This window comes from Chlorocebus sabaeus, chromosome 16, assembly GCF_047675955.1.
Source record: "Chlorocebus sabaeus isolate Y175 chromosome 16, mChlSab1.0.hap1, whole genome shotgun sequence".
NCBI classification, from domain to species: Eukaryota; Metazoa; Chordata; class Mammalia; order Primates; family Cercopithecidae; genus Chlorocebus; species Chlorocebus sabaeus.
The window spans coordinates 68,889,423-68,902,727 of record NC_132919.1 but is presented as its reverse complement, the minus strand read 5'-3'; the positions used below and the strand labels follow the sequence as shown (position 1 = coordinate 68,902,727).

General features: G+C 50.8%; 1 protein-coding gene across 3 annotated transcripts; it reads left to right on the top strand.

Moving 5' to 3' along the window:
• The first annotated feature begins 14 nt into the window (after window positions 1-14).
• Window positions 15-6,913, top strand: AOC3 (amine oxidase copper containing 3). Of its 3 annotated transcripts, XM_008012571.3 has the most exons (5): window positions 939-1,045; window positions 1,222-1,756; window positions 3,248-3,533; window positions 4,243-4,372; window positions 5,071-6,913. In XM_008012571.3, the coding sequence occupies exons 1-5, from the start codon at window positions 1,037-1,039 to the stop codon at window positions 5,344-5,346; spliced, it is 1,236 nt and encodes a 411-aa protein (XP_008010762.1). In that variant the 5' UTR covers window positions 939-1,036; the 3' UTR covers window positions 5,347-6,913. The 3 variants fall into 3 exon arrangements, with proteins under 3 accessions (XP_008010760.3, XP_072861392.1, XP_008010762.1); XM_008012569.3 differs by having other exon boundaries at window positions 15-1,756; XM_073005291.1 differs by lacking the exon at window positions 5,071-6,913 and having other exon boundaries at window positions 15-1,756; window positions 4,193-4,365.
• The last annotated feature ends 6,392 nt before the right edge of the window (window positions 6,914-13,305 follow it).

Sequence of the window (13,305 nt, the reverse complement as noted above, 5' to 3'; positions counted from 1 at the left end):
GTCCTTCCCACCCTTAGTCCCAGGCATCTGACTACCGGGAACCTCAGCCAGAGTCCGGGAGCCCCCCCGTCCAGGAGCCAACAGAGCCCCCGTCGTGCTGGCGTGAGAACACATTGCTCTCCTTTGGTTGGATCCAGTGCCCCTCTTCATGGGAAAATGAACCAGAAGACCATCCTGGTGTTCCTCATTCTGGCTGTCATCACCATCTTTGCCTTGGTTTGTGTCCTGCTGGTGGGCAGGGGTGGAGATGGGGGTGAACCCAGCCAACTTCCCCATTGCGCCTCCATATCTCCCAGTGCCCAGCCTTGGACACACCCTGGCCAGAGCCAGCTGTTTGCAGACCTGAGCCGAGAGGAGCTGACAGCTGTGATGCACTTTCTGACCCAGCGACTGGGGCCAGGGCTGGTGGATGCGGCCCAGGCCCGGCCCTCGGACAACTGTGTCTTCTCAGTGGAGCTACAGTTGCCTCCCAAGGCTGCAGCCCTGGCTCACCTGGACAGGGGGAGCCCCCCACCTGCCCGGGAGGCACTGGCCATTGTCTTCTTTGGCAGGCAACCCCAGCCCAACATGAGTGAGCTGGTGGTGGGGCCACTGCCTCACCCTTCCTACATGCGGGACGTGACCGTGGAGCGTCATGGAGGCCCCCTGCCCTATCACCGACGCCCCGTGCTGTTCCGAGAGTACCTGGACATAGACCAGATGATCTTCGACAGAGAGCTGCCCCAGGCTTCTGGGCTTCTCCACCACTGTTGCTTCTATAAGCGCCGGGGACGGAACCTGGTGACAATGACCACGGGTCCCCGTGGTCTGCAATCAGGGGACCGGGCCACCTGGTTTGGCCTCTACTACAACATCTCAGGGGCTGGGTTCTTCCTGCACCCCGTGGGCTTGGAGCTGCTAGTGAACCACAAGGCCCTGGACCCTGCCCGTTGGACCATCCAGAAGGTGTTCTATCAAGGCCGCTACTACGACAGCTTGGCCCAGCTGGAGGCCCAGTTTGAGGCCGGCCTTGTGAACGTGGTGCTGATCCCAAACAATGGCACAGGTGGGTCCTGGTCCCTGAAGTCCCCTGTGCCCCCGGGTCCAGCTCCCCCTCTGCAGTTCCATCCCCAAGGCCCCCGCTTCAGTGTCCAGGGAAGTCGAGTGGCCTCCTCACTGTGGACTTTCTCCTTTGGCCTCGGAGCATTCAGTGGCCCAAGGATCTTTGACGTTCGCTTCCAGGGAGAAAGACTAGTTTATGAGATCAGCCTCCAAGAAGCCTTGGCCGTCTATGGTGGAAATTCCCCAGCAGCAATGATGACCCGCTATGTGGATGGAGGCTTTGGCATGGGCAAGTACACCACGCCCCTGACCCGTGGGGTGGACTGCCCCTACCTGGCCACCTACGTGGACTGGCACTTCATTTTGGAGTCCCAGGCCCCCAAGACAGTACGTGATGCCTTTTGTGTATTTGAACACAACCAGGGCCTCCCCCTGCGGCGGCACCACTCAGATCTCTACTCCCACTACTTTGGGGGCCTTGCAGAAACAGTGCTGGTCGTCAGATCTGTGTCCACCTTGCTCAACTATGACTATGTGTGGGATATGGTCTTCCACCCCAGTGGGGCCATAGAAACCCGATTCTATGCCACGGGCTACATCAGCTCAGCATTCCTCTTTGGTGCTACCGGGAAGTACGGGAACCAAGTTGCAGAGCACACCCTGGGCACGGTCCATACCCACAGCGCCCACTTCAAGGTGGATCTGGATGTAGGAGGTAAAACATTTTGGTGGGGAGAAGGCTTGTGGAAGAAGGGCTGAAAAGTTGTTTCCATTTGCTTTGGGTTTTGTGTAGATTATCCCAGAAAGGAAGATGTGGATTTTTGTGCTTCCCTTTTTGCTAGATGGGAGAGAGTTGGCAGCTGAGTTTTATTTGGATCTTAGCTCACTGGCTGGGTGCAAAGCTGCAGCCTTCCTCCACGTGACCTCATCAGAAGATCTTGGGAAATGGCCAAGCTCAGGGAGGAGGCAGGATCTGGGCTAACAGGGTTCCCATTGCCCTCTTCCCTCCCTTGTACTTATATGGGCTCCGCTGCTGGGAGCAGCCTTCTGTTTGTCAGCTCATTTCTGTGTCTGGCCTGTGGTGCTGGTGTGTTGGAGGATCTCTTTGCATTCTACCAAGTCCCTGGCGTGTGCAGGTCCGTCATTCCAGGTTGTACATTTCCTTTGGAGGTGGACCCTCCTCCTCCCTGATTTTCCTTCTTTCTCTGGTCACAATTCACAATCCATGTGAGGGTCACATGGAGCCTATAGAGCATTCTGGATAGATCCTGGAGTCTGGTCACAGAGAGCCAAGGCTACATGATGGCTTGAAGTCTTCATCTTTGTCTTTTCACTGTCCTTCCCCACATTGAGTCAGTCACCAGGTGTTTTTTTTTCTTTCTTTCTATTCTGCACCTGCAGTATCTCGCTGGGTCACACTGCCATGCCCTGCAGGTGCCAGCCCTCTTTCTGCTGTTTCTGCTCTTGTTGCTCTGAGATCCAAGAGCCATTCTGCACCCAGAGGGCCTCCCATCCACACCAGCCTGCCTTTTACTCAGCTCTCACATTCCTCATCACCTGTGGGATCCTGTCCGCAGAAGTCCCTCCAAACTCTTTCTTTCACAGTGCAGCTCCAACCTGCCCTGCCGTGCTCTGCACAGCTATACCCACATACTCCATGTCCATGGACACGCACTTCACACGTTACAGTCAGGCATCCTCTTGTTTGCTTATGCTTTGTCTCTGCTTAGAATGTCCTTCCATGTCATCTCTTCTGGTAATATCCTTTAAGGCCAGGCTGAAAAGTTGCCCGGAAGGGCCCCCTTTTCCTGCCTGCGAGTGTATTCCTGTGGCCCGGAAGCTGCCTAGGCCATGCTCCTCCCACAGGACAGGCCAGTCATTGGTTTGCCTGTCTGCGTGGAAAGCGAGAGGGTAAGGATGATGTTCATTCCTCTCTATCCCCAGGGGCGAGCACAGTCCTCTCTGCTAATGAATGTTGAAAGAATGAATGAGTGAAATGGAATGAAATCCCTGATGAAATATTTTAATTTATAGGTCCACAGCTTTGGCTGAAGGATTGGAGGTATCTTGGGGAGAGGGAAGAGAAGCAGGGGCACACTCAGTTCTGGGCTGCTCTTTGGCCCCCAGTCTGAAGCCAGGTGGAGGCAGAGTCCAGAGGGGCCAGGGCGGTTGCATGACAGGCCCTCCCCCATCCCACCCTGAGCAGGACTGGAGAACTGGGTCTGGGCCGAGGATATGGTCTTTGTCCCCATGGCTGTGCCCTGGAGCCCTGAGCACCAGCTGCAGAGGCTGCAGGTGACCCGGAAGCTGCTGGAGACAGAGGAGCAGGCTGCCTTCCTCGTGGGAGGTGCCACCCCTCGCTACGTGTACCTGGCCAGCAACCACAGCAACAAGTGGGGCCACCTGCGGGGCTACCGCATCCAGGTGCTCAGCTTTGCTGGAGAGCCGCTGCCCCAAAACAGCTCCATGGCGAGAGGCTTCAGCTGGGAGAGGTGAGTGGTGGGCAGTCAGAGAGGAGGGGGACAGTGAGAGTGGGAAAGGGGTGTTGGCGGACACTCAGCTCACCCTGTATGTGAGGGGAGAGATCTCTCAGGAAGATTTTTCTTTTCTTTTCTTTTCTTTTTTTTGAGATGGAGTCTTGCTCTGTCCCCCAGGCTGGAGTGCAGTGGCGCCATCTCACTGCATCTTCCACCTCCCAGTTTCAAGTGATTCTCCTGCCTCAGCCTCCCCAGTAGCTGGGATTATAGGCATACGCCACCACACCTGGCTAATTTTTGTGTTTTTAGTAGAGACAGGGTTTCACCGTGTTGGCCAGGCTGGTCTCGAACTCCTGACCTCGTGATCCACCTGCCTTGGCCTCCCAAAGTGTTGTGATTGCAGGCACGAGCCGCCACGCCTGGCCAAAGCTTTTTCTAGTTATCCGAAGAAACCATGATGGGCACATTTTCCCCTTGGAGGCTAAAGCCCAGGAGTGAGAACTCTCTTCTGTTTTGGATGGGAGAGGGGTTGTGCTGTGAAATGGCTGGGGATAAACAGGAGGACTTGACCCCCCTTAGGGTGTCTTCGGGGATTCTGTAGCACCGAGTCAGTTGTGTCAATGCAGTTGGGGAAGCTGAGCTCTGAGCACTCGGTTCCCTTTCGTCACAATCAGGCAGCAGGATGGGGTCAATGGCCATGGAGGCCTGACCAGTGCCTCCCTAGGTACCAGCTGGCTGTGACCCAGCGGAAGGAGGAGGAGCCCAGTAGCAGCAGCGTTTTCAATCAGAATGACCCTTGGGCCCCCACTGTGGATTTCAGTGATTTCATCAACAACGAGACCATTGCTGGAAAGGTCAGCTGGCCGGGGCAGAGGGCACAGGATGAGCCTTACTTTCTCTTGGGAGGGTCCCTGAAAACCACCTGCACTTCTCAGGGGTGGTGCTAATTCCTGCCTTCTGCACTTCAGTAGGTCTGATCACTATCCTTTGAGGGAACCTTTCTGAGCTGGGTGTCCGTATTCAGACACTGAGTGAGACCCTGGGCCTGTCCTTGAGATCTTAGAGCCCTCTTAGTTCCAGTTTCATGGACTGAGTCCTTTCCAGGCTCCAGGACTCAGGAGGGATGGAAGTTACCAGGGAAAATGACATCTCCTGTATCTGAAGCTTCTCCCATTCCTGACTTGAATTTCACACTGTTGGCCTAGTTCTGCTTCCCAAGCGCTGGTTCTCACTCCTCCACCCTTCTTCCCTCAGTTGAGGGGAACTCTTGGAGAGTTAGGAGAAGAGGAGCTGAAGTAGCCTGTGGGTGTCACCCTCTGGGGGTAGGTAGGCAGTGGGCGATATGATGGGAAATGTCGGAGATGGAGGCTGCAAGCCAGGGACAGGGAGGAAGGTGTTCCTAATATGAAATGGACTACTTATGCTTTGACTTCTATCCAGTAGGAAAAAATGTTTAAAGACTCACGATCCTTGGGCTGGTGAGCTGAATCCCTACCAGGGCATGTCCTCAGCAAAGCCAGACCTCGTGACCCTCTTTCTTCTCCCCTGCTAGGACTTGGTGGCCTGGGTGACAGCTGGTTTTCTGCACATCCCACATGCAGAGGACATTCCTAACACGGTGACTGTGGGGAACGGCGTGGGCTTCTTCCTCCGACCCTACAACTTCTTTGACGAAGACCCCTCCTTCTACTCTGCCGACTCCATCCACTTCCGAGGGGACCAGGATGCTGGGGCCTGTGAGGTCAACCCTCTAGCTTGCCTGCCCCAGGCTGCTGCCTGTGCCCCTGACCTCCCTGCCTTCTCCCACGGGGGCTTCTCTCACAACTAGGCGGTCCCTGGGATGGGGCATGTGGCCAAGGGCTCCAGGGCCAGGGTGTGAGGGACAGGGAGCAGCTGGGCACTGGGCCGGCAGCCTGGTCCCCTCTTCCCTGCGCCAGGACCCTCTTTCTTCCACTGCCCTCCCTCACATCCCCTCTATGCCAGGAGCCTCCTGACCCTGTGATGCCTGACACAGGGGACACTCAGCTTTGTTGATGCCAGCTGTGCTGAGTTCCCATCCATTGAGGCCAGGGCATGGCCCAGCCTGGAACCATGGCCGAGGGCTTCCCTAGACGGCTCCCTTTTTTGCTCTCTGGCTTTCCCAAATCTTTTCAGGCCATCTCTAAGGACTCTAAAAGGGAGTTATTCCCTGGAGACCCCAGGGTGGGGTTGCCAGTCCTGCAAGTCCATAGCTGAGCTGGAAAGGACGCTTCTGCTCACATTCCCTCTCATCCAGGTCTCTTCCTTCTTGTCTTCCTTCCTCTCGCCTACTTCCTCCTCGTCCTGTTCCTGCCTTCTCTCCTGCAATTTCTCCCGAATCCTGAGGGGATATCCCTGTGCCCCAGCCCCTGGTGCTCCCCCAGCCCGCAGTTCTCAATCAACTTCAGTCTCCTCTCCAGCCCTGTGGAAGTCTCAAAGATGCAATGGGACCCCTAATTGGAGGCCAATCCCTGTGTGTCGTTCCCTTGCGTCTGTTGCTTATTGGGAGTAGGAGTTGCTCCTACCCCTGTCCTGGGGCTGGGTGTGTTTCAGGACAGCTGCCTCTGTGCATTTGTGTCTGCCTGCCTCATGCTCTCTAGAGGATGATGGTCATCGTGACAGCAGCAGCTCAAGTTAGCATTTCAAGCGGTTTTGTGGGTGCGGTGATAATGAAGAATGGGTATATTGTACCAGGGCTCTATATTCTGCAACAACCTGCTTGGGAGGCTGGAGTGGAAACCAAGGGTGGGCATCAAAGATGAGGAGCCAAAACCCCTAGAACTCCGGCCACCCAGCCAGGAGGGGCTGTCCAATCACATTCAGGCTTGCAAATGAGCTGGGCCCTGGGTGAGGTGGGGGTCTGGCCTAAGGGGGAGGGGCCTGGTGTGGGTGGGGCAAGGCCTGGCCTGGTCCAGGCTTGGGCTCCGTACCCGTCACTGCTGTCCCTCCTGAGGTCTGGATTGGGAATGAGGACAAAGAAATAGCAAGAGATGAGAAACAACAGAAACTTTTTTCCCTAAAGGATTGGTTAAATCAGTTCTGATACAGCCTTACAATACAATAGTATGCAGCTGAAAAATAATTGTATGTCTTTATATACTAATATGTAATAATCTTCAAGTGAAAAAGGCAAGCCACAGAAATGTGTATAGTGCACTTCCCATTTGTGTTTCAGAAAGGAGGAGAATATAAATACATATTTGCTTATGTATACCTATTCAGAATAAATGGATAACGCTGATTACTTTTGGGAGGGGAACCAGGAGGTTGAGGACAGGGGAGGGAAGGGTCTTAACACTTACACCCTTTTGTACGTTTTGAATTTTGAACCATGTGACTGTATTACCTATTCAAAATAAACAATAAATGGGCCCAAACAGGAACTGACTTTTTTTTTTAACAGACACTTTTTTTTTTTTTTTTGGTGGAGAACAGGTTGGGGGTAGGGTAAAGTGGGTTAAGGAATAGGACCAGGGATGAAATTTTCTCCACTTCTTGAGACTCAGAAAAGCAAGTGTGGCCTCTAGTAACTTCTTTTACCTTCTCATGCTTGTACATTTTTGAGGAAATGTTAAACCTCGGTTAATACCCTGACACACACCCCATGCCGGCCCTTTCCCTCTCCTTCTCTTTCTCTCTCAGTGAGGGGCACTGAGAAGCAGTGAGGAGGGGGGACTTGGAGAGGGGACTTATGCTTGCCAGAAGCCCAGGCCAGGGCAGGAGGTAAAGTGCAGGAAACACATTCTGGATGCCACTCAGCTTCTGACCAGAAAAAGACCAGAATATGTTCTAGGAGCTCCAGCATCATGGAAGCTTCTGTTACCTTCTGTCTGTTCTGCCCCAAGCCCAAGTTCTGCCATAGGTCAGTGGAACAGTGGATGGGGAGGAGTCAGTGAGCTGGAGAGAAATGAGGCTCTCAAGAACAGGGAGAAAGCCTTCAGTAAGGAGCAGGGGGCCTGCAATGGCCTATTAATTCATAATATGGCCAGGAGCAGAGGCAGGAGTGAAGGAGGACAGGGAGAGACGGAGAGAAGGGCAGACTCAGGACAGATGCAGGAGAAAGGTAGATGCTATGGCCTGATGAGGCGCTGATGCAGGCTTCATAATCCCCTTGACCTGAGGACCTGAACTTCTCCTTTCTTTTTTTTTTATTTTTTTATTTTTTTGAGATGGAGTTTCACGTTTGTCACCCAGGCTGGAGTGCAATGGTGTGCTTTTGGTTCACTGCAACTTCCACCTCCTGGGTTCAAGCAATTCTCCTGTCTCAGCCTCCTGAGTAGCTGGGATTACAGGCAGGTGCCATGACGCCCAGCTAATTTTGTATTTTTAGTAGAGATGGGGTTTCACCATGTTGGCCAGGCTGGTCTCGAACTCCTGACCTCAGGTGGTCTGGCTGCCTTGGCCTCCCAAAGTGCTGGGATTACAGCTGTGAGCCACTACGCCCAGCCTGAACTTCTCCTTTCAATGCATATCCTCCTGTCCCCACCTCCCTATGGCTCTTTCTTATGGCTACTTGCACCATCAACAGTGCTGGGGGAAGGGGAGCAAAGGAATTCAGGTATCCACCCCCACCCCCTCAGCATCTTGTTCACTAGAATTTAATTGCCTTGAAACCCATCTCCAGACCAAAGATCATGAGGGTTTGTATGTGGTGTGTGTATGTAATTGCATGTCAATTCTCACAAGCTTTTATATGAAAATGTGACTAGTTGTGTCTGCCTCCTTACATTTCAGCATGATGATGATGCCACCTGGCCCAGGCCCCAGATGAGGCGAGGCAGAATGGACATCTAGATTGTTAGAACATCAGTTCAGCTCGGGTCAGGAGGGCCGTAAGGTGGAACTCCAGCCTCGTGCCCAATCCAATCTCGTCCTTAGACCACAGAAGTTGTCTGGAGTCTTGGCTTCAGACTTGTGGTCAATTGTCTAGGAGTGATTACTGGCTGAGGATGTCAGGTTCTGAAGGAAATGGTGCTGCCAAGGCTCAGATCTTTAGGACCTGGGACCCAGTGGCCTGAGATACAGGAGCTGGACAAGGGAATCCCTGAGGCTTGAGTCAGAGGGCATGACTAGGACTTTTCCAGGAATGTAGACATGGCAACCCCCTGTAAGGACATGAGGTGTGCCCACTTGCCTTGCCTCTTTTTTATTTTTTTATTTTGAGACAGAATTTCACTCTTGTTGCCCAGGCTGGAGTGCAATGGCATGATCTTGGCTCACTGCAACCTCCACTTCCCGGGTCCAAGTGATTCTCCTGCCTCAGCCTCCTGAGTAGCTGGGATTACAGGCACCTGCCACCACGCCTGGCTAATTTTGTATTCTTGGTAGAGACAAGGTTTCTCCATGTTGGTCAGGCTGGTCTCAATCTCCTGACCTCAAGTTATCCGCCCGCCTTGGCCTGCTAAAGTGCTGGGATTATAGGTGTGAGCCACAGCGCCTGGCCCCCAGTGATTTCCTAAACACAAAATCAATAGGAGCTCCTGGCCGCCTACTTTCTGGACCTCTCGGTGGCATTTGACAACACCAACTGTCTTCTCTTCTCAGAACTCTCTCCCGTCTTGACTCCCCAACATTGTCCCCATTTTATCCATATTTGTTCCTTCTCAGTCTTCTCAGGCTCCTTGACTTCTGCTCCCCTCATCTACTCATGGAGCCTCAAGCTCTTGCGTTTTCTAGGGCTCTGTCCTTGGTCCTCCTTTCTCCTATCTCCGGAAGTCCTCCCTGGGTGATCTCAGCCTGCCCTTCCTTCCTTCCTTCCTTCCTTCCTTCCTTCCTTCCTTCCTTCCTTCCTTCCTTCCTTCCTTCCTTCCTTCCTTTCCTTCCTTCCTTCCTTCCTCTCTCTCTCTCTTCTTTTTCTTTCTTTCTTTCTCTTTCTTTCTTTCTTTCTTTCTTTCTTTCTTTCTTTCTTTCTTTCTTCCTTTCTTTCTTCCTTCCTTCCTTCCTTCCTTCCTTCCTTCCTTCCTTCCTTCCTTCCTTCCTTCCTTCCTTCCTTTTCTTTCTTTCTTTCTTTCTCTCTCTCTCTCTCTTTCTCTTTCTTCTTTTCTTCTTTTTCCCCTTAAGACAAGGTGTTGCTCTGTCACCCAGGCTGGAGTGCAGTGGTACCACCATGGCTCACTGCAGCCTCAACCTCCCAGACTCAAGCGATCCCCCCACCTCAGCCTCCTGAGTAGCTGGAACTACAGGCATGTGCCACTATGCCTGGCTAATTTTAAAAAATTTTTTGTAGGCCAGGCACAGTGGCTCACGCCTATAATTCCAGCACTTTGGGAGGCCAAGGCAGGTGGATAACCTGAGGTCAGGAGTTCAAGAGTAGCCTGTCCAATATGATGAAACCCCATCTCTACTAAAAATACAAAAAATTAGCTGGGCGTGGTGACAGGCATCTGTAATCCCAGCTACTCTGGAGGCTGAGGCAGGAGAATCGCTTGAACCTGGGAGGTGAAAGTTGCAGTGAGCCACGATTGCGCCACTGCACTCCAGCCTAGGCAACAAGAGTGAAACTTTGTCTCCAAAAAAAAATTTTTTTTTGTAGAGACCATGTCTCACTATGTTGCCTGCTCTCAAACTCCTGGGCTCAAGTGATCCTCTCACCTTGGCCTCCCAAAGTGATGGGATTACAGGCGTAAGCCACTATGCCCAGCCAGCCTTTCTTACTTTAACTGTCAATATTTGTCATTGGCCAAATATCTCTCTTTACATATATGTTTTTGGTGTTTTGTTTTGTTTTTGAGACAGGTTCTCACTGTGTTGCCCAGGCTAGAGTGTAGAGGTACGATCTTGGCTCACTGCAACCTCCACCCTGTAGGCTCAAGTAATCCTCCCACCTCAGCCTCCCAAGTAGCTGGGACTACAGGCATACACCACTATACCCGGCTAATTTTTTATATTTTTGGTAGACAGGGTTTTGCCATGTTACCCAGGCTGGTCTTGAACTCCTGAGCTCAAGGAATCTGCCCACCTTGGCCTTTCAAAGTGCTAGGATTATAGGTATGAACCGCCACGCCAGCCTATATATATTTATTTTTTAAAGTTATTGTAGAGATAAGGACTGGCTATGTTGCCCAGGGTGGTCTTGGACTCCTGGGCTCAAGCCATTCTCCTGTCTCTTCCTCACAAAGTGCTGGAATTACAGGCATGAGGCACCACGCTCAACCAAAATAAATCTTTTCTCTGTTTTTTTCTTTTTTTAGTGACAAGGTCTTGCTCTGTCACTTAGGCTGGAGTGCAGTGGCACAACCATAGCTTACGGCAGCCTTGAACTCCTGGGCTCAAGCAATCCTTCTGCCTCAGCCTACCAAGTAGCTAGGATGTGCCTGGCTAATTTTCTTTTAAAATTTTTTGTAGAGATGGGGTCTCTCTATATTGCCCAAGCTGGTCTTGAACTCCTGGGCTCATGTGATCCTCAAGTCTTGGCATCCCAAAATGAAGGGATTACAGGTGTGAGCTGCTGCTCCTGGTCAACATTAGTCATCTTTTTTTTTTTTTTTTTTTTTTTTTTTTTGAGACAGAGACTTGCTCTGTCACCCAGGCTGGAGTGCAGTGGTGTGATCTTGGCTCATTGCAATCTCCACCTCCCAGGTTCAAGCAATTCTCCTGCCTCAGCCTCCTGAGTAGCTGCGATTACAGGTGCCCACCACCATGCCCAGTTAATTTTTGTATTTTTAGTAGAGACAGGGTTTCACCATGTTGGCCAGGCTGTTCTCGAACTTTTGATCTCAAGTGATCTGCCCATCTTGGCCTCCCAAAGTGCTCAGCTCCAGCATTAGTTATCTTAATGGCATGTTCTTAGCCGAGAGCTGGAGGTACCTTCCTCACTATTGACTGTAACTTACCAAAGGGCCCAGACACAAGTTCCCTGGCTGAGATGGATTGCCTTGCAGCTAGGCCTTGACATTAGATTTTATTTCCTTTATCCTAAAGGTCACACAACTGTTGCAGGACACAGAGGACTAGAGAGACTAGCATGGGTGAATACAGGAGGATGTTTATTAGGTGCGCACTGGCTCAGTGGACTCACATCTAAAAAGCTGAGCATTGAACAAAGACAGAGTTTAGCTTACATAGGCTAGTACACAGAAACAGGACAAAGACAGTAAACTATACAGTGACAAGTCACGTAACCTATAGCATAACTGTTGACTTGGTATAACTTGTAAAACAGAAACTTACAAATTTTACTGAATAAAAGTATTGGCAAACATAGTCATAATTAATGGTTTAGAGAAAGGGGAGACAGCAAAGAAATTTGTTTTTCTTCTTTTAACTTTGTTCGGGGGTGTCTGGAGCCTATTTCTGCAGGCTAGGTCACCATGACCTGTCTATAGCCTTGCCTGCAGTAGAAGAAAACTTCTGTTTTTCACTTAACCTTTACTTTTCTTGCAGTGAGTACATGCAGTATTTATTTTCTTTAAATTTCTGCTTCACAATCTGTTTCCAATGACCCCTTCCTGCCTTAGTTACAGTAGTTCCATTGTCTTGACTTCAAGAAGCTTTCTAGTTCCTCATCTCCATGTTACTGCTCATTGATGGGAATATCGGGTGTGAGTTTTACTCCCCAACATTTGGGCATAATTATTAAATGTCACTTTTCTTTTTGTTTATTTTTCTGAGATAGCATCCTGCTCTGTTGCCCAGGCTGAAGTGTAATGGCATCATGATCATGCCTTACAGCAGCTAATTCTCTTTTTTTTTTTTTTTTTTTTAACTTTTTAATACAGATGTGGGTCTCTACAAAATGTTGCCCAGGCCGATCCTGAACTTCTGTGCTCGAGCAATCCTGCCACCTCACCTTCCCAAAGTGCTGGGATTACAGACGTGAGCCACCATGCCCATTTACCTTCCTTTCTTTCTTTTCTCTTTTCTTTCATCTTTCTTTCTTTCCTTCCTTCCTTCCTTCCCCCCTCCCTCCCTCCCTTCTTTTCTTTTCTTTTCTTTTCTTTTCTTTCTTTTCTTTTCTTTTCTTTTTTCTTTCTTTCTTTTTCTTTCTTTCTTTCTCTTTCTTTCTTTCCTTCCTTCCTTCCTTTCTTTCTTCTTTCCTCTCTCTTTTCTTTTCTTTCTTTTCTTTCTCTCTCTCTTCCTTCCTTCCTTCCCTGCCCTTCTCCTTCCTTCCTTCTTCCTTCCTTCCCTCCTTTCTTCCTTCTTTTCTTCCTTCCTTCCTTTCCTCCCTCCCTCCCTCTCTCTCCTTCCTTCCCTCCTTTCCTTTCCTTTCCTTTCTTTTTCTTTCCTTTCCTTTCCTTTCCATTCCTTTCCTTTCCTTCCCTTTTCCTTCCTTCCTTCCTTCCTTCCTTCCTTCTTTTCTTCTTTCCTTCCTTCCTTTCTCTCTTTCTCTTTCTTTCCTCCTTTTTTCTGAGATAGAGTCTAGCTCTGTCACCCAGGCTGGAGTGTAGTGGCACAATCTTGCCTCACTGCAAACTCCGCCTCCCAGGTTCAAGCAATTCTTGTGCCTCAGCCTCCCAAGTAGCTGGGATTACAGACATGGGCCACCACGCCCAGTTAATTTTTGTATTTTTAGTAGAGACGGAGTTTCACCATGTTGGCCAGGCTGGTCTTGAACTCCCGACCTCAGGTGATCCACCCGCCTCAGCCTCCCAAAGTGCTGGGATTACAATCATGAGCCACCATGCCTGGCCTTATTTTTTTATGTTAGATAGCCAGCTCTGTGCCCTCAGCTACCCGGCTGGCAGGAAATTAAACTCCAGGCATGTTTGTTGAGAGTGCTCATCTTTAGGGTTAGGTAAGACTCTGGAATCTGGGACTTTCAGGGACCGTC

Excerpts from the sequence above, each read along its gene's own strand:
- AOC3 (XM_008012569.3), top strand. The coding sequence starts at position 157 with ATGAACCAGAAGACCATCCTGGTGTTCCTCATTCTGGCTGTCATCACC. Across the intron at positions 1,757-3,247 it reads GGTGGATCTGGATGTAGGAG|GACTGGAGAACTGGGTCTGG; the intron begins GTAAAACATTTT and ends CACCCTGAGCAG. Across the intron at positions 3,534-4,242 it reads AGAGGCTTCAGCTGGGAGAG|GTACCAGCTGGCTGTGACCC; the intron begins GTGAGTGGTGGG and ends GTGCCTCCCTAG.